General features: G+C 48.6%; 1 protein-coding gene across 3 annotated transcripts in view; it reads right to left on the bottom strand.

The window, feature by feature from the left end:
• Positions 1-27,444, bottom strand: part of PDZRN3 (PDZ domain containing ring finger 3) — a 597,986-nt gene that overhangs the window by 49,476 nt on the left and 521,066 nt on the right. For all 3 annotated transcript variants that reach the window (XM_086939398.1, XM_086939399.1, XM_086939400.1), the window contains one exon: positions 15,444-15,691. In XM_086939398.1, the coding sequence (XP_086795524.1) occupies positions 15,444-15,691 (248 nt within the window). The remainder of the gene's footprint in view (positions 1-15,443; positions 15,692-27,444) is intronic.

Genomic DNA, 27,444 nt, shown 5'->3' with positions numbered 1-27,444 from the left:
CTTCAAATGGACCTGTCCACTTATCTTGAAGGGCACAGGGCTCCACTGGGGCTAAGACATACACCTCTTGTCCAGGCTGAAGCTCGACCAGAGTGGCATTCTGATCGTACCACCGCTTCATTTCTTCCTGGCTCGCTTCCAGATTTGCCTCGGCAAGTTGTCTGAAGCGCCTGGTCTGGTTTCTGAAGGCCAGCATGTAGCTATATACATTCTGGGGAGGTTTCCTGGGAGATTGCTCCCAGCCTTCCTTTACCAAACTCAGTGGTCCTCTTACGGGGTGACCGTACAGCAGTTCAAAGGGGCTGAACCCTAGGGACTTCTGTGGTACCTCGCGATATGCAAACAGCAGGCATGGTAAGAGGACGTCCCACTTACGCCTCATCGGACCTTCCAGGCCCATGATCATGCCTTTGAGGGTTCGGTTGAATCTTTCAACCAACCCGTTACCTTGGGGATGGTAGGGTGTGGTGAACTTGTACGTTACGCCACACTCTTGCCAAAGGGACTTCATATACTTCGATATGAAATTGGTCCCCCTGTCGCTCACTACCTCTAGAGGGAATCCTACTCGTGAGAAAATTCCCATCAGTGCACGCCCCACCACGGGAGCCGTCACTGTCTTCAGAGGTATGGCTTCAGGGTACCGGGTGGCATGGTCCACCAAGACCAGGATGAACCTGTTGCCCATGGCTGTCTTGGGGTCCAGAGGCCCAACGATGTCAATACCCACTCGCTGGAATGGCGTACCGACCACAGGGAAGGGTTGGAGGGGAGCCTTGTTCTTCCCTCCCGTCTTCCCACTTGCCTGGCAAGTTGGACAGGTTCTGCAATACGTATCGGAACTCTTGTGCATCTGGGGCCAGTAAAAGTGGGTGACAAGCCTGTCATAGGTCTTGTCCATCCCCAAATGTCCTGCTAAAGGCACATCATGAGCCAGACCCAGTAGGAAGGCTCTGAACTTCTGGGGTACCACCAGCACACGGGCTGACCCAGGTTCAGCAGCCTTAGGCTCCGAATACAGGAGGTCGTTCTCCCAGTACACGTAATGTGTTTTGGCCTGAACACCATTGGCCTGGTCTGCAGCCTGCTGCCGCATACCTACGAGAGAAGGGCATTCCTTCTGCTCCCTGCAGAATTCCTCCCTGGAGGGTCCTCCGTCTTGCTGCCAATGGGTCAGCTCAGGCAGGTCCCCCAGTTCAGCGATCTGTTCCCCTGTAGGCTCCAGGGCATCCCCCTCAAGGTCTGCCTCCTCCTGGACCGTAGGAACTTCCGGGGCCGGTTTCCCGCGCCCCCTGCGCCTTCTCCCTAAGGCCGGTTCCTGGGCCTCTCCATCAGGCCCCAGGACCTCTCGATCACCCTTACTGGCTGCCATCGACCGTGTGGTCACGCACGCCCAGTCAGGCAGACCCACCATCCGCAGGTGAGTCGTTTTCTCCACCTTTTCCCAAGGGGAGTGCTCCAAGTCGTTCCCTAGCAAACAGTCAACAGGCATGGTTTTTCTCACACAGACCTGCAGAGTACCAGAGACCCCCCCCCACTCGAAGGGAACTTGAGCCATCGGACACTGGCTCTCGGAATTATCAGCATTGATAACCCTACAGTAGGCATGGGGTACAACCTGCTCTTGAGACACCAGGTGCTGCCTCACTGCAGTCACACTGGCTCCTGTGTCTCTAAGAGCCTCGGCTTCCTTACCATTGATGATCACCACCTGCCCATATTTTTTAGTGTTAGAGGGCAGGTAGTTCGTAGGGATCATCTCGCTGTCTCCTAACGAGACCAGGGTCATGTGAACGGGATCTCCACCCCCCGGGACCATCATTTCTTCTCCCAGGTGAACGCTAGTCACCTGTCGGGGCGGAGCACCAGTGGGTGCGGGTTTTCCAAATAGGCGACACTTGGGGTCACTGGATATGTGCCCAGGCTCGCCACATTTGAAACAATTGAAGGGCCCCTTTGGAACAGGTTTACCTGTCGGGCCCCATTTTGCTTTGGGGGTGGGGGAGGCTGAGAACCCTGCTGCGGATTCCCTTGGGAACTACTTTGGGGCCTTTTTGGAACCCTTTCTGTTTTCCCCCCTTGTCCCCCCCACTCTTCTGCTGGGGACCCTGCCCACTCTTGGCGGAATCTCCCACGGGACCCTTGTGGACCCTGGTGCTGAGCCAGCGGTCCGCCTCCTCAGCAAGCTTCCTCGGGTTGGACAGCTTGCTATCGATCAGATGTTGGCGTAACTCAGGAAAACAGTGATCAGACAAGTGCTCCCATGCAATTAAATCAAAGAGACCTTGAAAATCATTCACTTTGTTACCTTTCACCCAACCATCCAGTGCTCTGCAAAAGTAAGTCACATATTCCACATACGTATTCCCAGGCCGCTTAGTACATCCCCTAAACTTCTGTCTATACATCTCAGGGGTAAGCCCGTACCTGTTCAACAAAGCTTCTTTCATGTGGGTATAGGACCTCTGATTCTCAACGGGCAAATCTAGCAAGGTATCTCTCCCTTCGCTAAGGAACCTTCCCCACAACCCCGCTCCCCAATCCTTTTCAGGGACCCGGTGGGAGGACATGGCTACCTCATATGCCCTAAACCATTGTCCTATGTCATCCCCCTTAAAGAACTCCTTGACTACGTCCTTCGGGATATGCACTCTTGACTCTACCTGCACTGGCGATGTGCTGCCACCAGAGGGAGGCCGATCCAAGTCTCTCTCTTTGAGACTCATCTCCCTCATCTTGATTTCGTAATTCATTTGGTGCTTTCGTTCTTCCAGCGCCATTCTTTTTGTTTCCAGCTCCAGCTGGATTTTCAATTCTGCCAATTTCCTTTCGTGATTCCGGGTTTCCTTCCTGTCCGCCAGCTCCTCTGGCGACAGGCCTTTACCCAAGCTGTGCTCGCTGTCTTGTCGCTCGAGATCGATCAGATCACCAAGTGCATTCTGCTCCTCCGTTGCATTCTGCTCCTCTGTTGCATTCTGCTCGGCGAGGACGTCTTGCTCTTCCGGGGTCTTTCTGGACTCCACCCAGGCTTTCAGGGCCTTGTAGAGCTCCGGCTTGTTTTTGCAACCAGCGTGCGGAACCTTTAGTTTCCTACAAAAAAACTTCAGCTCCATCTTTGAGTATTTGTCCAGCTTCGCGGCGTCCCATTCTATCTCCAAGACCTCGGAGGTCGTGGACTCCGCTCCATCCAGGCTCTTTGTGCCCGGCATGGTTTCGGCACTCGGAATCTTCTTTCAAAAGGCAAAGTCTGTGGTTTAGTAACTGTACCGTAATCCTTGTGTAGCGGTCAGAAGCTCAGGTATAACTATCGCAAGTGTAAATTCGAAAATCCTCACCGCTGCGTCCAATTCAGGAAGGGGGAGGCTCTAGTTGGCGCAGTGCAACACTAGCGACAAGCAGGGACTCTCTCTTCCTCGTCAGGGCTGAGGGTTACCTTCCAGACAACCTCTGCTTACCCTCTAGGTAGTGTGGCTTAAGCAGTCGTAGGCTAATCTTTGGGGCACATAGGGTTAAACACTTGCAACAGTACACCTTCACAACCAACCCACCACACAACGAGACCAGACTGTATTCTTGTAAAAATATATCTCTTTATATAGACTTTACGCAGGCTTGTGAATACAGTCAATAACTTTACGGATACGGTTGCAGGATATTAGCTTTAGGTTACCACAGTTCTTATCGTAGTTCTTGTGAGGCCCGTAGGCCGGCGTTAAACAAAGTTCTTTGTGGAGCCAGCGGCTTCCAGGGGATCTGTCCCACGTCGCGTTGCCTTCCCGGTGTCGCTGATCGTTGCGGCTCTTCGGCCGAGCAGGTCACTGGTCGTCCGGGGCAGCGGTGCTCTGTGGCGGCACGGTCCTCTCTTCGTCGTCTGCTCCGACCTTGGAGACGGCGGCTGTGCGGCGGTGACAAGTGGCAGTACGGTCCCCAAGTGCAGGACGTACCCAGCCAAATGTCGATGCAGCTGTGGGCTCACAGCTGGGCTGTCGGGCAGGCTACCGACCTTGTGGATTCTCGTAGGGCAATGGTCGGTCCTTGCAGGTGAGGGACGGCTCGCTATGCAGTCGCCTCGATAGCTCGGACCGGACGGGCCCTCCTTTGCTTTGCTCTCGGGCTCCCAGCGCAGTTGTGGTCACGATGTTCGGGCCAGCGGCGGCTGGTCCTCACTGTGCTTCCGCTGTTGCTTTGGGCCCCGGTCACGGTGGTCGGGAGGGTGTGGATGCCTTAGAGGAGCTTCCTCTTTGTCGGTGCTGCGGCGATGGTCAGCACCCGCAGTCGCTTTCTTCCAAGGGGGTTAGCGTCCACTGGTCCTGGGACGCTGGTCAGGGGGCAAGTTCAATTCCAAGCCCCTGGAGATCTCTTCGCAGAGTTTGGCACAAGTAGCACAAAAGTCTTCTCGTAGTCTTTTTGTCTTCCTCTCCTTCAGCAGCAAGGCACCAGACACAGGCAAGAGTCAGCACCCCTCCTTGTCTTCTCGCGGTCCTTCTCGTAGGGCAGAGTCGTTCTGTGGCCCAAACTGGATCTAATTTTGAAGGAGCAGGGCTCCGTCTTTTATAGGCCAATTCCTTTGTTCTCGCAGGCCAGGGGGGCCTTTGCATAGCCACTCTCAGTTCTGGAGTACCCCGGCGGGTGTGCTCCGGCTCCTGCTTTCAGTGTGAGGGGCAGGCGCATCAGACGCCCCACAGGAGGTGGAGCCAGCATTGTCCTGACAGGGGTGGCCAGAGTACCTTGTTGATGGGGGCTTCGCCCTTCCTGGGCCAGGTGCCGGCAGAGTCATCCGCCGCTCCCCAGGAGGGTGGAGCCAGCATTGTGGTGGCCGAGCACAGTGACAGTTCGAGTCAAGAGGCACTCCTACCTCCCACTAAGGTGTAATCTGCGCATTCACCACCTGTCATCCCTCCAGCCCTGTCACTCACACATCCCAGACAGTCGGATACACATACTGGCAGAGGCAACTGAAATGGTTAGGCAAGCAAATGCTAACTTTCTAAAAGTAGCATTTGCAAACCCAGGATATTGAAATAAACTTGTCTACAAGAAATATCTCATCATCCTGAGTTCAGGCATACTAAACATGACTCACTACCATGCTCCTTGAGCCTGCGGGGATTATAGGTCGTAATAATCCTCGCAGCTCAGTCTGGCCTAATGGAGCAGGTAGCCTTCAGTAGTGAAATACGGTCTTCGTTGTAAGTCACTACCAGGACATGCCACGCACATCAGGGCTTGTCCTACCTTACACCTACAATGCACCCTGCCCGCAGGCCTACCATAGGGGTGTCTAATATGCAGTCAAGGGAAGGGTCGGTGCGGGCAAGTGGGGACACTTGCCCAGCTAGCGTGGCAGTACGAGACCGCACGCGGGTTCTGCGGTCGCAGTTCCCAGACACATCTTTTACGGCTGCCTTGGTGGGTGGCGCAACCAGCGCTGCAGGCCCACCAGCAGTATTGGCATCTACAAGCCCCGGCACTCTCTCGTGCGCTTTACTAGGGACTAACAGTAAATCCAATTCACCAATCATGGATACCAATCGTATGTACAGGTTACAGTAGGGAGCACTTGCACTGCGGCACGGATCAGCCGTGGCGCAGTGCCCTGAGTATCGGAAAACCAGCAAAACATCGGAGGCACATCAGCAAAAAGTGGAAGGGAGACTCACGCCAAGGTGCCAGGTCTAACACCATACTATATCACTCGTGGGAGGTGCTGCAACTCTCTCCTTAACTCCTTCGACGCTCATGACGAGCTCAGCTCGTCATGATGTACACCTCCATACACTCATGACGAGCTGAGCTCGTCATGAACAATGGGAAAACCAAAAGCTCAGCACAGGAGGAAAATAACACTAGCATCGATGGTGTTAACCAGCGCACATTGAATTACTGCTCATTTCAGTATGAACAGAGTAGGAGGAGCTCAACATCGCTCTAAAACATTGCCTGGATTTTATAAATCACCTGTTGCTCCATCATCCTCTTGATCATCACAAATTGAGATGGAGGCTGGAAATGCCTTGACCCCTTGAAGTTCTTCCTCATCTACAGCCTCAGGAGGCGTTCCTCTGTTGCATGCAACAGGAAAAGCTTTGACCAAAGGACTGAAAAAGATCCTCCTTCTTCTAGGAAACCTACCTCCTCAATTTCCATGGATCTTCATTTAGCAGAGATTAGGGTTCTTCGCCGACGCATTGAGGAGATAAATACAAAACTTCTAAGTCTAGACGACAAGTTGTCCAGATTGGAAGAGAGGATGGTGGGAGCTGAACAGCAAATTTCGGACCTCCCCAACTAACTTCATAAAGTTCTGCATCTTCAATTCCAGATCTCCCTGCTTCAAAGGCAGGCCGAAGATTTGGAAAACTGGAATCGCTGGAACAATTTATACATTTATGGTTTGCCGGCAGGAATGGAATGTTTTGACCCAGTAGCTTTTTTCAAACCTTTCTTCCTAAAATACTTCATACCCCAGAGTCCTCTCCTTTGAACATTTAACATGTCCACAGACTTGGACATGTGCCTCGTGAAGTGTCTACTTCAAAAGACCTAGAGGTGTTGTACTGTATCTACTGCTTAAAGTTTTGACAGCTGCTCGATCTAGGAAACACATTTTTTAGTCTGGTAACAACGTGTACTTCGTCCAGGACTATGCTAAAAATACGGCAGATAGGCACAAAGATTTTCTATCCTAGAGACCCACCCTCCGTTCCCTTGGAGACGGTTTTGGTCTGTTTCATCTATGTCTGTTCAAAGTCACCTACAATGATAAGACATGCACATATAAGGACCCTGTAAGTTTGCGAGCTTTTCTTCAGAGGCAGAAGGAGGAGACAATGGACACCTCCAAACCCATTAAAACTTGATATGTATTTAGTTATAGTATTGCTGTGACCTGCCCTTCCTCTTTGAAGCATCTTTTGTGTATATTTTACACATGATGTTAATAGTGCTTCCATGTCTATTTTTAACCTTTTTGGTCCTACAAATCCTGATAGTCAATTTTGGTCTAATATCACTCAAAAACATCTGCAATGCCCTGAAGATCATTTTATTGTTGCAGGAGACAGATTGTTTAACTCTGGCGTCTTTGAATCTTCCCTGGTGGGGTCGTTTTGACACCATTAAAATGATGATAATACCTATTGTTTTCTATATCATTTCTAGCATCCCCGGGGCATATTAGCAACAAATAGCGATATTTATCGCTAAATGCGCTTAGCAATTTTTTTTTATCGCTGTCTATCGCTGGATATTATTGCAGAGATAACATGTTATTAGCAACGTTTATCTCTAATGCAATAAAATATCCGGCGATACCGGCTCAATGCGTGAATATCGCTGGAAATCCAGCGATATTCAGGAATTAACGCTAATGGGGACTTAACCTGAATATTCACCTTCCATTGGATAAACAGGTTAAGTCATGGTCTGAGCAGGCGTTAGGTTCTGGCGATAATCGCGCTTAGCGCGATTTTTGTATTGCTTCGCTTTGAATTGCTAATAGGCGATAGCTGTGTTAGCGACTGCTTTCAGTCGCTAACAGGTTGGGTACGCCCACTTTGCATGTCATTAGCGATAAATATCGCTGACATGCAAAGCGGGCCCCAAACCTGTAGCTATTGCCTAAAAGCTGTCGCTAACTGCTGCTAGCGACAGCTTGCTAATAGGGCGATAACATTATCACAGCTTTAGCGGGAAAAAGTCACGCTAAAGCGGCGATATCACCCTTGATAATATGCCCCCCCCTTTCTATTACACTTAAGCAAATCAATTCCACACCTTGCTCTTTCTTATGGAATGGGAAGAAATCACGAATCTCCCTAACAAAACGAAAACTCCTTAAATAAGATAGTGGTGTTAACTTCCCTAATTTTCCGAAATATAATTCAGCCTCCTTATTGAGACAATCTGTTCATTGGATCCAAGCCGCCAATAAAAACACTCCTTTAAGGGCACACTTGGAGGACTTTTTTCTCTCCCTTTTTTTTAAAAAAAAAATATTTTTATTAAACATTTTTTAAAAAGAATTTTTCCGCATATTCCTGTATGTGTTACAGCACACAACAATTTCACAAGTGATTGTACACATTACATTTATATTCTAGTACATTGTGTCATAAGAAATCCACCATACATGTATACAATATGAACTAAACATTGCAAAAAAGGAAAAAAAGGTGAATAAAACAGAACAAGAGGATAAGTGTCTATAAAGTTAAGAGAGATATATGAATCTTACATATTGGCCTATCCCACTTTCTGTAAATTTTTATTTTATCAGCCTTCCATCGCCTGTCCTGGATTTAACCTACTATTTTTCCAACTTGTGATAGGCTGCCATATCCTTTTACCTAATAACTTAGCTTTCCTACCTTTCCTATCATAGTTTGCCTTTTCTAGGTTATACATAGCAAGTAGGCTTGCAATCCAAGCTTGAAACGGGGGGGGGGGGGGGAGCCTTGTCCAACCAAGTTCTTGCTATGCATATGCGAAACACCGCAAGTGAGACAAAAATAAACTCTACTGGTAAAACATCTGGCATATCCCCCACCCCTAGAATAATTAGTTCGTCTGTGAGCTTTATCTTGATCTTAAGTGATTTATCCAAAAACTCCTCGATAGCCTTTTTCAAGGTGTACAATTGAGGACATTGTGAAAACATATATACAATGTCTGCGTCAGTTGAATCACAGCGGGGGCATGTTATTCCAGTTGTGCCGCCCCACTGAGAGATTCTGGCCGGGGTATGATATAATGAATATACGGTCTTAAAATGTTGTGATTGCAAGGTAGCTGAGCATAGCACCGTTCTGCCCAGATCCAGAGATAACTGAAAGCTTTCTGGCCCTGACCCCAGTTTTTCTGTCCATTTTAATGCATATTTCCCCCTTTCATCAGTTTTGCTATCTTTCAGTTCTGCGTACAGCTGTCTTATCGTACACTTATTAACTACTTCTATGTATTCCATAACTCTACATTGACCCAACCCTGCCAGGCCGCCCTGTTTTTGCATTAGAAAACTTCTGGTTTGGAGATATTTGTAAAAACTACGATGTTCTAACCCGAACTTTGTTTGTAGCGCCCCAAACTGTAGCATATTCCCCTGGCTATCTAGCAGATTTCCTATTTTCACTATACCCTTGCTATGCCAGTCCCTCATAGTAGTGTCCCTAAAAATGTCCCTCGGTAATGAGCAATTTGTGTACAGTCGTGTATAATTATTGTACCTTCCTAGACCACATTTTTTTGAAATCCCTTTCCAGACCCTGTATGCCGCCTTTAATGTCTTAAACCGTGTATGTTTAAAATAGCTATAGTCAGTTGTGTTTAGAAACCCATTCTCTGCACCCTCACCCAATAATGTAGTGTAAACGTTAGTAAATCCTGGCTTAACTTCTGCTGTATGATCTGTGCCTCCCCCACCTAACAACCCCTGGCAGTACTGCAGTGCGGCAGCCCAATAATAGAGCCTTAAGTCTGGTGCCCCCAACCGCCTTTTTCTCTGGATACCGTTAGGTGTCTATAGGCTCTCCTTGTCTTCCCTTTGACCCAAATAAACTTGTTCAAAAGCGCTTCTAGTTTATTGAACCATGTGTTGTCAAAAAATAACGGGATGGACCTAAACAGATAGAGAATTTTCGGGAATGTTACCATTTTTATTACATTGATCCGACCCATCAAAGTCAGATGCAGATTGTTAATTCTTTCCATATTTGCTTTTACTTGTTTTTGAATCTTGCTGTGTTTATGCTAAGACTTCATAACCGAGTTGATCCATAAGGTATTTATCCTTTCCCCTCACAGGTGTCTCCTGAAGGCATATAACATCCAGTTTCAATAATCTAAACATAGCTGCTACTTTCTGCCTTTTCCCACCCTCGTTTAGCCCACAGATATTAATAGTAGCAATCCTTAACACCATCTGATCTTAAAGGTTGAGCTACCAGCCGCCATCCTCTTAAAATTACTACCACTTGTTTATTCCTATATGTCTTCTTTCTTTGTGCTGTACATGTCCATAATTCTTCTCCACCCCCCAACCCCCCCACCCCCGTCAACCCCCCTCCCTTTACTTACCCCCCCCCCTACTACAGGCAAATAGGTCAGTCATGACCTATGTGTGGCTGCTCACTGCTGTAGTGTCGCCTCCTTCTCCTTCCCAATCTACCCAATCTGCTAACATATTCAGTACTCTTCTCAGTATTGTAATATGCATCTTATGCTGGCTCGGTGTCCCTATTCTTCCTACCCCTTTGATTCTCCGTAATTTCTGCAAGATACTCACCTGCCTTTATTTCTGAGAAGAACATTCTGACACGACCCCCTGTAATGACTTTCAATTTTGCTGGAAACATCAGGTATGCTTCAGAGCCCTGACGCTGAAAAGGAGTAATTAGCTGCCTGAGTTTCCATCTCCTTTCGACGGTCGCGTGGCAGAAATCTGGCCTTGCAAAAAAGGTAACCCCTTCAAATGACCTCTTTCTATCTGGCCTAGCAGACTCCATGATTTCCTGCCTAGCCAAAAAGTTTCCAAAAAAAACTAGCATAGCCCTTGGCAATGAATCCTGACTAGCACCTCTTGGTTTTTTCTGCGTAAGTGGGAATCTATGTGCTCTCTGGACTTCTAATTCCCATTGCCACTGCGCCTCTGGGTATGCACCTTTCAGCAACTTGACCACAAACCCCCTTGGGACCTTCCCTTCCACTCCCTCTTCCAGGCCAAGAAGTCTCAGATTGTTCCGCCGCTGGCGGTTCTCGAAATCCTCCAGCTTCCATTGTAAGTCCTCGACCACCTTCCCTTGCTCCATTCTGAAAGTCTGCCAGTCTGTTACCTCGTCCTCCAATCTGCCAGTTCTTTCTTCAACCTGTACAACTCTCTCTTCTACCTCTTCATATCTTTTATTCATTTTCCTAATGCTCGCTTGTATTTTTTTAGCGTCTTGTCTGGCTCTCCTACTTTCTATTCTAGCCTCTGCATGCATTTGCTTTAGCATAGCGAACATTCCATCTAGGGTTGCTTGTGGCGGTGGTTCGGTGTTGGCGTCTTGAGAGACATTAGTGACATGATTATCAGCTCCTTTTTCTAGGCAATGCTCCTGATACATTTTAGAGGTATTACCATAGTCCCAAAGCAATTTCCTATTTGTGCTAGATGCTGATCTATCTCTGTCTCTGTCCCGTCTTATCACTGATCTCCTTTTCTTCTGTGTCTCTTTGCCTCTGGAGGTGCTAGAGTGGGACCCCTCTGATTCTGTCTCTGACGATAGATCTGTGGTATTGCCCTCATCTTCCGTGCCCAGTAGAGAGGAGTCAGAGCCTTCTGTTACTGAGTAGAATTTCTCCCCTTCAGGGGAGCAGACTCTCCTTCCTTTGACCCCTTTATGCCCCCTTGATGCACGGCTTTCCACACTTCTCATGCTCCCCCAAGTAGAAGATTGCATTAAAGTATTTTTGTCTCCAGGGGTGGGAGCGAGATTTACCTGCATCAGGGCTTCTAACATTTGGGCATTATTGTAATTTACCGGGTCTCCCAGTCCTGACCCCGACTCCTCCAGCTTCCCGCTGCTCACCTTAACGGCTCCGCTCTCCGTGGCTGTGTCTGTGTTTTCGGCGTCTTTCCCTCCCAGCGCGGCTCCCGCATGAGGCGTGCACGACTGGAGCTCCTGTTCCTTAGCAACCGCCGTGCTTGCGTCCTCGAGGCCAGTGAATGCCGCATCAGCGTTTGTCTCCGTGTTTGTCTCCGCAGAAGTCTCGGAAACCCAAATCTCCGGCTGAGTTTTACCTGCGAAAGCCTCTGAGACGGTGAGCTGTCTTGGATCTTTGCTGGGTACGCTGATCGGGTGTTTCGAAGTTCTGTTTTCTTTGAAGAGCGTTCCGCTGTCCGATTGTGAGCGTCGCTGCTGTTGCTGTCCTTTGATACCGGGAGTGCCTGCTTGCACTGCTGCCTTAGATTCCGCCTTTTCTTTGCCGGCTTTCTCTGGCTTCTCCTCTTTCTTGAGCTGCTGATTCTTTTGGAGGGTACTGTTCGCCGGGGCAGATCGTTTGTTTGCGCTTGAGAGTTTCGAGACTACTCCTGTGCGTTGTGCCATCTCCGTGATTGCGCTGATTCCTCGTATGTACACTTTCCTCCAGTGTCTTCCAAGAAGGATGAGGATCGTCGCCAGGGTCTTCTGTATTGCACCAGTGCTACCTTCGTTGTTGATCTTGCTTAACCCTTGGAAAATCGGCAAATCTATTCAAACTACCAGCCACATGTCCCGTGGGCCAGGAGAAAGAGTATATGCGACTGTTCTCTACAGCAGCATAGCGGCCATCTTGCCTTGTTTTCTCTCCCTTTTCTTTTTGTGAATATTTAGCTTTCTCTCGAATCCTCAGAATCTATACTCTCCTGTTGTTAAACACCTTTGCTTTTAATTAAAACCTGCAAAGCTGTATGACCCAACTGAGGACCCCTCTTTCCTCATCTCCCCCATTTGGTACAATGCCTCAATAATGCCCAGGAATTGATCCATTTACTGGAAAACTTGGGGGAAATATGGACTAATCGGTGTCAATCAACTCCTCATTAATGCCTATTTCTTTCTTTTTTTCAGGCTCGATCTCTTTTTCATTTTCCCTCTTTTTTTCTCTATAATTGTCTCTTTTGCAGTCCATCACATTAGATGCTCTTGTGAAGTTCAATAAATCAATCAATCAATCATAGGCATTTATAGAGCGCTCTACTTACCCGGAGGGTCTCAAGGCGCTGGGGGGGGGGGGGGGGGGGGGGTGCTGCTGCTACCCGAACAGCCAGGTCTTGAGCTTCTTCCTGAAGGCGAGGTGGTCTTGGGTCAGGCGCAGGTCGGTCGGGAGGGAATTCCAGGTCTTGGCGGCCAGGTAGGAGAAGGACCTTCCTCCTGTTGTCGCTCTTCAGGTGCGGGGGACGGCGGCGCGGGCGTGACTGGCTGATCGGAGGTGTCGTTTGGGAGCGGAGAAGTTGATGCGGTTGTTGAGGTAGCTCGGGCCTTGGTCGTGGAGAGCTTTGTGTGCGTGGGTAAGGAGACGGAAGGTGATTCTCTTGTTGACCGGGAGCCAGTGCAGGTCTCTTAGGTGTCCGGAAATGTGGCTGTGTCGTGGGATGTCGAGGATGAGTCTGGCTGAGGCGTTCTGGATCCGTTGGAGTCTCTTCTGGAGCTTGGCGGTGGTTCCGGCGTAGAGGGCGTTGCCGTAGTCCAGTCGGCTGGTGACGAGTGCCTGGGTGACAGTCTTCCTGGTCTCGATGGGGATCCACCGGAAGATCTTCCGTAGCATGCGCAGGATGTTGAAGCACGACGAGGAGACGGCGTTGACCTGTCTGGTCATGGAGAGGGAGGAGTCCAGGATGAAGCCCAAGTTGACCTCCATCCCGGTGCAGCCTTCCACACCTTCTTCTATGTTGGACAATCTTTTACATACTAACCCCAAAGCTTCGGCCTTATATCGAGACCAAGAAATGTCGACTGAGTGAGCGAGAAACAGGAGGTACGAGCACACTTGATGGCCGCCCATTTCTAATATTTGGTGGCCATCTCGCCAGCTACGAGGGGTCACTAGGGATGACCACCAGCCCGTCACAGACCCGGATGCAGAAATCCCAGCTGTGACAAGATTGGCCCTGTGGATATTAAACACAAAAGATCTGTTTTTCCAATGATGGCTCAGACAATCACTGATGGCTCGTGTTTTCAAGATCTGTTAGCCCAGTGGCCCCTGGCGTTGTGTGCTGGTGTGCACTGAATGTGGCTGGGACCGTCAGCAGTCCTTGGTAGCAGGGTAAGGAGCTCTGCTCTAGAGTACAAGACCATGTGACCTCCTCCCCCGCCCCTGGAGCCGCCTCTTCTCCACTCGCAGGCCTCTGGAAGGTGCTCCACTGCTCCCTACCACCTCTCAGAGTTCATTCTCTCCTCCTGGTGTGCCTGTCTCTTGGTATGCCTGTCTCTCTGAATACATTCTCTCCTCCTGGGGTGCCTGTCTCTTGGTATGCCTGTCTCTCTGAATTCATTCTCTCTAGGTATGCCTGTCTCTTGGTATGCCTGTCTCTTGGTATGCCTGTCTCTCAGAATGCATTCTCTCCTCTAGGTATGCCTGTCTCTTGGTATGCCTGTCTCTCAGAATTCATTCTCTCCTCTAGGTATGCCTGTCTCTTGGTATGCCTGTCTCTTGGTATGCCTGTCTCACAGAATACATTCTCTCCTCCTGGTATGTCTGACTCTCAGAATACATTCTCTCCTCCTGGTATGCCTGTCTCTAGTTATGTCTGTGAGTCAGAATTCATTCTCTCCTGTAGGTATGCCTGTCTCTTGGTATGCCTGTCTCTCAGAATACATTCTCTCCTCTAGGTATGCCTGTCTCTCAGAATACATTCTCTCCTCTAGGTATGCCTGTCTCTAGGTATGCCTGTCTCTCAGAATACATTCTCTCCTCTAGGTATGCCTGTCTCTAGGTATGTCTGTCTGTCAGAATTCATTCTCTCCTCTAGGTATGTCTGTGCCTGACCGTCCCTCACTGTACCTCGCTGTACCTCGCTGGGCAGGCCTCTCGCCTCTCGCCTCTCTTAGGGCACAGTCGACACAGCTTTCTGTCCTCCTAATCCTGGCTTCTGTGCCCAGACCAGTCACTTTTCACCTATTAGCAAATGTCTGATATTGATTGATGTTCAGAATCAGTCTTTGGGGTCCTGTGTGAACAGAGACCACGCATGAATGTGGACATCCCCCCTGAACTGGTGCGTTCGTTGTTCACAAGGGTCGTGCTGGAGTGTGTGAGAGGGTGAGACAACTCCCCGCAGAACGATAATACACACAAGCTTATATGTTTGGGGTGCGTGTGCCGCTGCATGTAGTAGTCCCCCCCCCCCCAAGATGCACGCACACAGTTACCCTTGCTCAAGGCAGGTGTGTGTGTATTACAGGGGTGGGGTCGAGTAGGGAACACCCCTCAATGAACTGAGGTGTGGAGGAAGAGGTTTCCAGTGGAGAAAAGGTGTCACGTGTGAGTGCACATTCAAATAAAATGTAACAAAGGTGTGAGGCTGGTCTGGGATGCTCACAGCCTGGGGAGAGGTGTGGCGCAGCGGCCAGGGCGACTGACGCTGGACGCTGGGGATCACGGTTCGATCCCGGCTCCGGCGGCAGGGGTCTGCCCAGCACCATGCGACTCTGGGTAATAGCTCGCTTACGGCCCCTAGAGCCGATATTCCCCTTTGGGAGTGATTTGTGCGCTATACAAGTACTGGATTTACATTTACATTTACATTGTTCTCAATTACGTACTGAAGCCCCAGGCGCCCCCTAATGCCGCCAACGGATACCATAAATACTGAGGCGTGAGTGTTAATGGGCACTCAGTTAAACAACGCACTTTGCCAAGAAGGAGTGAACATTACTGTAGCACAGTTTGATAGCACATGGTTAACCCTTTCCACTTACTCTTCCGGCAGCAGGTAGGGGTCGAGCACCGGCGGAAGCGGGGAGCGGATGTTGCTCAGTGCCATGATGTGTTCGAAGGTGATGTCCGTCTGCGTGGCCGTGTCCACCAGCTGGGCGTCTGGGGCCGGGCTCAGCATCTTACTGCGCGGGCTCCGGCGCAGCACCTGCACCACGATGGGCTCCTTGGCGCTTTTAAAGGCCTCCACGGCCTGCTCGTGGGTCGCGCGGGACAAGTCCTTCCCGTTCACCTGAAGGAAGAGAGGACAGAAGCAGGTTAATGGCCCAGGTGATGGACGGGGGAACGACAGACAGACAAAAGCACATGAGACCCCAGCCCTGGATACATCTCTGCCTCACTGTCACTCAGAAATGATTCCATTGGGCGTCTGCAAACCTTTTCAGGTGATAAATGGTATGATAACATTACACTCAGTGACCTGTGCTGTGCAAACCAGTGGACTTAATTATGGGATTTTGGTGTAGGATAGAGCAGCAAGGCGCAGTGCTGCGAAGGCACCATATTTAAGCAATACCTGTCCTTTCTGCCTGCACTGGCAAAATTTCTGCAGCCTAGCGCCAACACAGGCACCCTGGCACCATGGTGAAAGTGCGCCTCCATTGCAGGCAGGATTGGTTTGTGCAGGTAGGGGCAGCTTCAAACAAAACAATCCTAGGAGGTATTTCCTCTTTCCATGCGTGCTGCATGAATGCAACACACATGGAAAGAGGAAAACATGAGGAGGTTGCATGCTTCCCTGGAACAGTGTCAAATTCTATGGGTGTTGTGGGGAAAAACCCAAAGCAACACCAATGGAACTCCTCCCGGGCGCAGAGTAAGGCGAGGCAGCAATTTGCACTGTGTCGCCTCACTCAAGATGTATGAGGTCATTTAAAGTCACGCAGGGTGGCTTTGAGTAGATTCATAAATTGGGTTGACAGCCCTGCTTCACGTATGTGACACTTTACATGGTGCAAAAGTGACGCAGGGCTCTCATAAATAAGCCCTCAAGGGAGCGTTTTCTGTCAACCAGAGACTTTGTAAAGGGGTGCGGAGTGAAGGGACAACAGAGATGTGTAAAAGCACTTGTTGCAAATGGCAGCTGCCGGCCCTCGAAAAAACAGTGGCATTAAGTTAATGAATTTCAAGGACTGAAAAGGATAAGGGGCAACAGAGAAGTGGGGTGGGGTGAAGGGAAGTCAGGGGGGAGATATTCGTTTGAGGGAATCACCGCACCAGTGAGAGTAAGAAAACACCCACACGCTTGGAATGGGCCTGCTGCAGAGCGTTTACAGTAACAACTATAACACCGCATGGGTGGGAACATTTACAGTAACAACTATAACACCGCATGGGTGGAAACGTTTACAGTAACAACTATAACACTGCATGGGCGGGAACGTTTACAGTAACAACTATAACACCGCATGGGCGGGAACGTTTACAGTAACAACTATAACACCGCATGGGTGGACACGTTTACAGTAACAACTATAACACCACATGGGTGGAAACATTTAAAGTAACAACTATAACACCGCATGGGCGGGAACGTTTACAGTAACAACTATAACACTGCATGGGTGGGAACGTTTACAGTAACAACTATAACACCGCATGGGTGGGAACATTTACAGTAACAACTATAACACCGCATGGGTGGAAACGTTTACAGTAACAACTATAACACTGCATGGGCGGGAACGTTTACAGTAACAACTATAACACCGCATGGGCGGGAACGTTTACAGCAGGGGTCTCCAACCTTTTTTGTAGTGAGAGCTACTTCTGGTCAGTGAAAATTATTGTGAGCTACTAAACCCCAAGCAACTCGCGCATTTTTCCGAGAGACCCCCCACACCCAGTGTTATAGACTTTAAGCCTATTTTCTTACACACTAATAATACTGCAACACAATGCCTCCCCTTTCTTCATTATCACAAATGAGAGCACTTTAAAATGCATAAGTTTAGTGTGCACTGTACAAAATCTGTGATGCCATGCATAGCCACCCTATGTGGCCTTGAATGGCCTCATAGATATGGAGGCAAGAAAGGACAAATTGCTGTGGTGTGTTACTCTGCTCCAGGAAGGCTTTCCATGAGTGGAGTATGGGTGTTACCATGCATCTGCCAATAGATTTTGGCACATTCTCAGATATGCAGGTATATTAGTAGTGGCATGGTGGGGCGGGAGCTGGTGAGGCTGGATTATTGTAAACCCAAGGTGATGGGATTATTGGGTCAAACTAAACCAGGCCTGAACTAAACAGAATGCTGTACTGACGGTTTTAACATTTCATATAGTTTTTACACTTTAAGTGATAAGCCCACAATCAAGAATTTATGATGATGCAATGTGCCAGCCGTAATTACATTTCCGATTTTCTGTGCAGATGTGAGATGGTTAATATATAAAATGGAAACGTGTCTGTGCGATCTTCATAAAACAGGCATGTAACAAACAAGGCCTGTTAATTACAGCACAGAGGGGGTGTTGCTACATGTGCTCGCCTGTGTGGTTACCCTCCTGCCTTTGGATAAGTTTGGTATTGAACCCGTATTTCACTACGTGTGCAGCGTGTGGAGTAGTGTGTGATGATCAACTGTAATGCACAGCTCTCTTATTATCACACTATGGGGCCACCCCAGTCAGGCAGAGGTAATCTTGGGAAGAGAGGTTGCCACCCTATTACAGTTTTGACCAAGTGCAAGAAGGCATAGGAAAAATACAAATCTGCTGCTTGCTCATTTTTCTCCTCTTTAAAGCAGAAGGAAAACATGGACGCAAAGGGGTCCAGAAGAGGGGGCACATACAGAAGTGGATCTGGTAATGCTAAGTTCTGAACTGCAACTCGTAACGCCGGAAAGGTGGGTGGGAGATACCGGCTGCTGGAATCTTTACTGTTACACAGGTAGTGGGTAAACTCATCACCGCTATATTTATATTTCTTGGCTTGGTTTATTTTCCACAAATTACTAATGTACTCTTCTTTTTGCGTGCCCTACTGAAGTACGTCATAAATATTAACATACATTTCGTGTTTGTTTACGTTACTGGGCATATTTGACACATTACCGCTGCACAAATGTTGTTTTCTTTCAAACGGACGCCGAGTCACACAGAGGTGTTCAAGGGCATTACAAATTAATACAAAAGAGAAGTGAAAAGGGAGGAGAATGGGGCCATCACATTAAATACCAGCTTCCTGTGAAAAAACGGCAGCAGCTGCAAATAATAACGGTTGTGCTTTTCCGTCTTCAGTGGAAATAAAGACTTTAAAAAAGTAATTGCCATCTTTTGCAAGACACCTGACATGGAGAGTCGGGTGTGCTCCCACGGTTTACCTGCTGCTCTGCTGCAAAGGGCAAATGGCGCGGGTCCCGGCAGTTCTATACTGCTTGCCTTGGGTGATCTGAAAACTAGCTGCTCTGTCCTGCCATGCCTAATACAGCTCCGCACTTGCACCGTTCTCGCTCGTGACTCACACAATGAGCATGGTGCCAGTGAGGAAAAGGCAGGGGGGCCCTAGACCAGGCTCACGAGTCACAAGACGCTAATGAAACGTCATCCTCTTCGCCCGGCCCGCCCTAGCTATGCTCAAAGGCCAATCCGAGCAGCTGCTTTGGGTAAGGGCGGGCAACAGAGCCTGTAACAGCCTAAAAAGCCAAAATAACACTAACGGGCTACTAAAGTGAGCAGCAAGCATCACGAGCTACACACAGGGTCTCCGCGAGCTACCGGTAGCTCGCGATCGACCGGTTGGAGACCCCTGGTTTACAGAAACAACTATAACACCGCATGGGTGGACACGTTTACAGTAACAACTATAACACCGCATGGGTGGAAACATTTAAAGTAACAACTATAACACCGCATGGGCGGGAACGTTTACAGTAACAACTATAACACTGCATGGGTGGGAACGTTTACAGTAACAACTATAACACCGCATGGGCGGGAACGTTTACAGTAACAACTATAACACCGCATGGGCGGGAACGTTTACAGTAACAACTATACCACCGCATGGGTGGGAACATTTACAGCAACAACTACAACACCGTATGGGCGGGAACATTTACAGTAACAACTACAACACTGTATGGGCGGGAAAGTTTACAGTAAAAACTACAACACTGCATGGGCGGGAAGATTTACAGTAACAACTACAACACCGTATGGGCGGGAAGATTTACAGTAACAACTACAACACCGTATGGGCGGGAACATTTACAGTAACAACTACAACACCGTATGGGCGGGAGCATTTACAGTAACAACTACAACACCGTATGGGCGGGAACGCTTACAGTAACAACTACAACACCACATGGGCGGGAACGTTTACAGTAACAACTACAACACCACATGGGTAGGAGCTTGAGGGAGAGCAGCACATGGGGAGACAAGAAGAAAACAGGAGCACATCTTGAAGGGTTCACAGGAAGTGAGAAAAGTAGTCCATAAACGTGAGCAGTGGAAGGATACAAGTCAGCCAATCAAAACTATGGTAAAGCAGTGAATGACCAGGGGAGGGACAAACACAAGAAAATAAAAGCAAGACAACGAATCAGGAGCAAGCAAACAGGATTGACTGTAAAATCAAACAATGGCAACCATTGGTCGGGCTCTAAGAGCACTGCAAGCTTTGGGTAAAGACCTTGATACCCAGGGCCATTGTAATTATACGATTCTGCGGCTGCCGCTTTTTCCACATAAAATTGTATTTGGAGCATTTGCCACATATTCCATCACTGGCTGCATAATTTGCAGAGTTTAGCAAAAAATAGTTTCTGGCATCAAAAGTTACTTAAGTTGCGGCGACCTGTGTTGCCATGCAGTGGAAGTCGCTATGCAAAGGCTGCTGCTCGTCTTTCAGTGGCTTGTTCATGTATTTGAACCTTAACAGGTAACAACGAGGTGAAACCTTTGCCCAGACAGTGTTAACATGTGGAAAAATGGCAACGGTATGAAGTGATTCCATCACAAAATGTGCAGCACTAGGGCGCATAATTTGCGTTTTCTTTCAAAATAATTTAATCAGAGTTGCAGCATAATTTGGACACCACAGCCACATTATTCCAGCATCACCCTCTCCTCCACAGACAGCTAAAAGCCTCGAGATAATTACAGCTAGTTCTCTGCTTTCCTACCTGCAGCTAGAAGCTGCCTTGTAGGCAAGACCTAAAAATTTGGTGAATCCAACAACAAGCGCCTAATGTGCGCCCAATCGGCCTTTGTGTACATATCATACCTGTGCTTGCCTCGGCCACAGGTCAACAACTGCCCAATCAGGATAGCGCTTTGAGACTGGTTTTGTGGGCACTTCCAGGTGGTGTAAGTGGCGACAGAGCGCAGTAAAGATCCTCACGTGCCCACATTTCTTAAAGTGACCACGCAGGAAGGGATTTCATCACATGGGAAGCATTCTTCCAAGTGAATACAAAAAAAGCACAATAAAAATAAACATTGTGCTTTTTTTAAAAATAAACATTGAATCAAGCTTTGACCCCATCCGAGGCCTGCAGTGTGTACTCTCTGGCCTCCAGATATACTACATGCGCTGGTCTCGGCTGTCCTTTCCTCAAGATGTCTCTGTGACTCAACAAACATAAGTACTACTGTGCACACCATAGGAGACCCCTATGCGTAGGCGGGCCACCGACTCCTCTAAGACTAAGTGGCAGATTTACAAGCCCCTTGCGCCCTTTTACGCTGCCGTTGCATCACTTTTGTGTCACAGCGGCGGCGCAAACGATGTGCAAAGCTGCGGGGTATTTACAACGTGACGCACCTGGGAGATGCGTCACGTTGTAAAGCCTTGCACCAGAAGGAGGCGTTCCTGTGCAGGTGGGGGACATTTCACTCAGTCACTTTTGGGCCCATGCTGCTTCCAACCCCTGCGCCTGCTTAAACAGGCGTAAGGATTGATGCAGCATTGTGCAGATAGGGCACCCCCGATCCTTGCTGGAGCTGCACCGCGCTTGTGATGCAACTCCAGCAATGCGCCGCCTTTACGACACAGATGCGTCACACATCTGTGCCGTTTTTGCCCCATGGTGCACCGCATTGTAAATGCGACGCATCCATGGTGGCGGAGCTGTGGCGCACAATAACTGGGGCATCCTTTCTGATATGCAGGGATGCGCCAGTTATTGTAAATCTGCTCCTCTGCCTCTTTGCTAATCGATTGCGTCTGGCGAGCAGGGTTGAAGGTCACGGCAGCAGCATTGGGGCTAACAGAGCACATACAACACGTAAACCCTGGCCCGTCTGTAACAATACGCATAAAAAATGTATGTCAATTGTCACCAGTACACACCACCAGTAGAAATCTCCAGTAGACACCACCAGTGCTTGATAATTTGCAAACACATAAGTGCCAGGGCCCTCGGCAGGGCACTCTACAACTTGCAGTGTCCATTGCCCCACCAGCGCTGCCTGAGTCAGTATCAGCACACCAACAAACCATCCCACCCTACAAGCATGACAATGCAGACGCCTCCAGGCCCCAAAGCTAGAAGAATGACGCGGTGGCAAGCATTCGGCCATTTTGAATGTATATTGAATTAATAAACAACTGTTGTTCTGATCATCTGTAAATTAGACAGACAGTGCCATCATGTGGCAAAGTGTCATAAGCACGGATTTTGACAATTTAGTGCTGGTGCCGAGCACCGGAAACCACAGGCTCAAACTAAGCACTGCACATCACCTATCACTTGCTCATCTCAGGAACAACATACATACAACAAACATACGTTAGAATTACCACCAGTACACAACACATATCTGTTACCTGTCTCAGAAAAAACATATATACAACATACATGTGTTTTTAAATTACCACCAGTACACAACATGTATCACTTGCCCATCACAGGAACAATAGACATACAACATACATGTGTCAGAATTAACAGCAGTACCCAACATGTATCCCTTGTCATCACAAGAACAAATGCATACAACATACATGTGTCAGAATTATCACCAGTACAAACACGTATCACTTACCCATTTCAGATAAAACATACATACTACATGTCAGAACTACCTCCAATACCCAACTGAATCGCTTGCCCATCTCAGGAACAACATACATACACCATGCGTGTGTTATAAATGCCGCCAGTACACAACACACGCCTCTCGGCCACCTTAGGCTCTTGACACACCAGGAGGTGGCAGGCGAAGAACAGTGTCGATTCAGTGCCTTGAACAGACAGATTCGATTCCATGAATTTGGGACCGACCTCGTTCAGGCTGGAGCCGGCGGGGGGGACGCATGCATGCTTTGGACAAGACACACATCATTGATCGACTTGTGATTACATTTGGCCCTCACCGGAAGCACTGGGTCATGTGATGACCGGGGTATGAGCGGGTGCCACCCCCCAGACAGGCCGGGATAGGCATTGGACTGACTCCAACCCAACCCCGCAAGCTGTTCGGCTCTATCCGCCCCTTTGGTCAAACTATGGATTGCAGCACAGACCAGCCGCCCTCCCCATTAAGGCAAACGATACCACATAGCCCCCCAGCACGTGGACATGTTTTTGTGCAATGCATGGAACAGATACACATGCTAGTTATTGGTATGTTATATGACGTGTTTATGTAGCGGACACTGTTCCATTAGTGCGGCGGTGCGGTGCTAGAGTTGAGACCGCCATCTGAAGTATGTAAGCATCTACCTTATGAGGAGCCCTGAATGAATATTGTAAAGAAAACTCTACTCCATACATGAACTCGGCACTGGGAGGAGGAACAAATAAACACCCCCAAACAGCTCCAAGTAAGCGGGGAGGAGGGCGAGCCGGCCCACCCCCACCAGGGGATTCTCTAAATTCTTTAATTCTTGAACTTCTCTCCTTCTTTCTCTCTAATTCTTCTTTCTGTCTTTTCCATCCTGCTTTGCTTCTTTCTTTCCATCGTTTCAGTCCTTTTTCCATCTCTCCACTCACGTTTTTTTTCCATCCATCTATCTGGTCCATCTTTCTTTATTTTTTACCTTCTTTCTTTATTAATTCACCACCCCTCTTTCCTTCTCGCCACCCCTTCATCTTTCCATCCAATACTCTCTTTTCTCTCCGTTCACGTATCCTTCGCTCCACGTGCTTCTCTCACCCATTCCTCACCCCTTCCCCCTCTCCTTGCTTCTATTCATCGATCTCTTCATCCATTTCTCACCCCTTCCCCTCTCCTTGCTTCTATTCATCGATCTCTTCATCCATTCCTCACCCCTACCCCTCTCCTTGCTTCTATTCATCGATCTCTTCATCCATTTCTCACCCCTTCCCCCTCTCCTTGCTTCTATTCATCGATCTCTTCATCCATTTCTCACCCCTTCCCCTCTCCTTGCTTCTATTCATCGATCTCTTCATCCATTCCTCACCCCTTCCCCTCTCCTTGCTTCTATTCATCGATCTCTTCATCCATTCCTCACCCCTTCCCCTCTCCTTGCTTCTATTCATCGATCTCTCCATCCATTCTCTCACCACCATCCCCCCTCCATGAACCCTCCCTCCCTTCCACTGCAAGAGGTCTTTCCTCCAATCACCTCCAAAGGAGCCTAAACACGTAGCATCATGTGCCACCTTCAGATCAGGGTATGTGTGACTTCTATGCTCAGTTCACCCCCGACTTTGCCTCTCACATAAACCCTTTGTGGCACTTCTGAAGACAAATGCGTCTTTCAAGTGGGACATTGAGTGCCAAGACTCTTTCGAATGGATGAAGAAACAATTGGCTGGTTCCAAAACGGTCAGTGCTGCGTCACTGTGGATGCTGGTAACCCTGGTTTAGGGGCTGTTCTCAGCCAGTGCCAGGGTGGTGTGGGAAGCACCATTAGTTGTGCATCTGGAGTAATGAAAAAGTCTCAAACTCACTGCTCTACCGTCCAAAAAGAGTTACTGGCATGCTGAGTGGCGACCAGAAGTTTAAACTTTACATTTGGGGCACAAAATTCACTATCAAAACAGATCTTAAACCCCTGGTGGCGATCCTGACGAGTGACAAAATCAAAGAGCAAACCCCAAGGATTGCAAAACTGATCACAACGCGACTGCTGTATCACTTTGACATAGTACACATTTAAAGTGCGAAAAAGGTCCGATACTCTTTCTAGATTTGTAACAAAGGGTGAATGTATGGATGATAGAGGTGATACGTTGATTGAACACTTATTGATTGCTTTGGTGGATTTAGAAGATATGTACGTGGTCTCAGGGGATGCATGGAAGAACAAGATGGTGTTGGATGAAGTTCTGAAGGTGGTTATGACTAATGTGACTAAGGGATGAGCCATAGAGAAATCTCAGCAAAGCTCGTGTCAACCCTTTTGGACGGTCCATGACAAACTGTCTGTGGAGGACGGACTGTTTCTATGGGGGGGGATATGTCTACCTTTGGATGAGTTAAGAGCAAAATGGATATGAATAGCTCATGAAGGACACTTGGGGTGCACTGTCACCAAATGAAGATTAAGACAGATGTTGTGGTGGCAGTCGAAGGATAAAGAAGATGATCATTTTGTTGGTGAGTGCGTATGGTGAGCCAGTTCAGAGAAAGGATTGGTAGTGAGGAAACCCCTTTTACAGCCTATTGAATCCCCGTCTAGAGTTTGGGAGAAGGTAGGGATTGGTTTAGTCGGACCTTTCAATAGGCTATTGAGGCAGTTCTGCTTTGCTCTGGTGGTGGCTGATTTTTATTCCAAACATCCTAAAGTGAAGTTGTGGCAGAACGTAATCGCAAAGCTGTAATCAAGTTTTTAAAGGGAGTTTTTCTCAGGGAAGGCTTCCCTAATTTCCTCATTTCAGATAACGGAGTGCAATTTGTGAATGGAGAGGTTGATGTGCTTTTTGAATCTGGAGATTTGAAACATCTGAGGACAACTCTTTACCATCCACAAAGCAATGGGCTGGTGGAGCGCATGAACAGAGTGTTGGTTCAGTGTGTTCAATGAGCTGTTGCCAACAAATGTGTTGTGTTGAAAGCTGCTTTTTCTATGCTATGGTTTGCCACACCTGTCCCCATTCCTCCACCCTGGTGTCCCCTTTTGAGATGCTGAGAGGCAGTAAACTGGCCATCAAGGTTTGTCCTTACTGGATGGGCAAATGGATGAAATGTAGTGTTCAGTTGGATGAGTATGATGTAAAGGTCAAGAGGAATGTCTCCGAACCTAAGGTTACATAAAATAAAACATTTGACGAACGCAACCGGGTGAGTGAATTAAAATGTGTGTTGGTGTTGTAATTCGTATCAAGCAAGATGTGTATGTCAAGAAGGGAGGAGAGAAGCTCGGTGAGCCGGTTGTGGTGGACAAAGTGTGTGACAATGTGGTCACGGTTAATGGTTCCAATTGGTGGGATGTGGAAAGAGTGCTCAAGCGCAGGAAGGTTGTCATCAGTTTAGCTGGGTGGTTGCTGATGAGAGCAGTACGAATTGTGATGGAAGCAATGATTTCGCTTTTCTAGGTAAGAGTGCCTTGGACAGGCGTGGTGTCGCGGACTCTAGCAGGCAGGTCATTTCCAATGATGTTGTCTGCAGGAGCAACCGTGTCAGCCACGTACCCCTTAGGTTCAGGAAGTACCCGAGGTTTATGATCTGTATTTCTTTTTCTTCATGATGTAGAATTGTAAAGGCTTTATTTGATGCCTTGTCTAATATACTCAGGACGTTTTGTTATTTTTGTAGGCTGTCTCCTTGTGATGTATTAATTGTTTCAAAAGGTTTAATTTTATTTGTTTGGCTTGTTTTGTTTTGTTTCCCAAAGGGAAAAGTAAGGTAGTATTCCGTTCTTAGTTCAAGAGTGGTAGGGGGCTAGGGACCCGGGGCCTTGAGTCAGCAAGCTGGGAGTGTACATGGGCCGGGAGCGTCTAGGCCTTAGATCCAGTGCGGCCTTTGGTACTGTGCGAGTGGTGCCACCACACCTGGCAATAAGTTCGGAAGGGTGTAAAAAAGACAATGATTCTGACTGCGTCCGGCCGTTCAGTGTGCACTGTAAAAGGCTCAAAGCCGCACTTTACATATGCTTTTAACTGCACTTGTATTTTCTGTTTTGAAGCAATGTGTATATTGTTGATGGGCGCAGGGCGCCAGATCAGCGGGTGCTGGAGGGGGGCTGCCAGGCCTGTGGCCCACGTAGGTCTGGTTGTTAGCCTGTGCCAGGCCTGGCCACGAGGCCCTCTGAGCTCACTTCCACCTCTTTTAATTGATAAGCCAGATGAGAGCCAGACGTGGCTATGTAAGCTCCCAGTCACCAGGGGTTGCAGCTGTGACTCCTGGATTGACTCTTGCAACCCCTGGCACTGCCTTTGCGACCCCTGGTTCAGATGTGGCAGGAGTAGCCCCTTCAGTAGAGAGCAAAACCTTTTACATCAGCACGGAGAGAGGCAAGAACCCTCTGTGGCGAGGAAGGAATATGACTGGAGATGGTCAGGGACCGAGGAAGGGCACAAGTATCAGACTCACAAAGGTGTCCCACACCGCAAACACAAGGAGATGATGGACGGAGCGCTGAAACTTTTCAGACACTGATCCCTGGTCACAGATCTGGGTGGAAACCATTATCATTCTTTAGCTCACTCTGCCACCCCAGTTCAGACCCAGCCATATGCAAATCAGTCTTGACCCTGTGCCTCATGGGAACAGTCCAGCCCAAACTGCCAAGCCATGGCTTCCCTGGACCGGAAACAAACTTCCTAGGACCGGATTCAGGGTAACACCCCTCATCAGCCAGGCTAGCTTGAATCCAGTGGCAAAGTGAGCAAGGGACCCACGTCTGGACATACCCAGCCAACTTAGGGCGAACAAAGCAAAACCAAAGGGGATGATGAACGGAGTGTTGAACATTGAAAGCACTCACCCCCAGTCAACTGATGTGGGTTTCATCCTTCATCATTCTTTAGCTCACTCTGCCACCCCAGTTCAGACATGGCCATATGCAAATCACTCTGACCCTGTGCCTCATGGAAGCAGTCCAGCCCGAACTGCCAA

The sequence above is a fragment of the Lissotriton vulgaris genome, chromosome 9 (assembly GCF_964263255.1).
Source record: "Lissotriton vulgaris chromosome 9, aLisVul1.2, whole genome shotgun sequence".
Taxonomy (NCBI): Eukaryota; Metazoa; Chordata; class Amphibia; order Caudata; family Salamandridae; genus Lissotriton; species Lissotriton vulgaris.
Note: the sequence above shows the minus strand (reverse complement) of the source record. Positions and strands in the feature narration are given on the sequence as shown.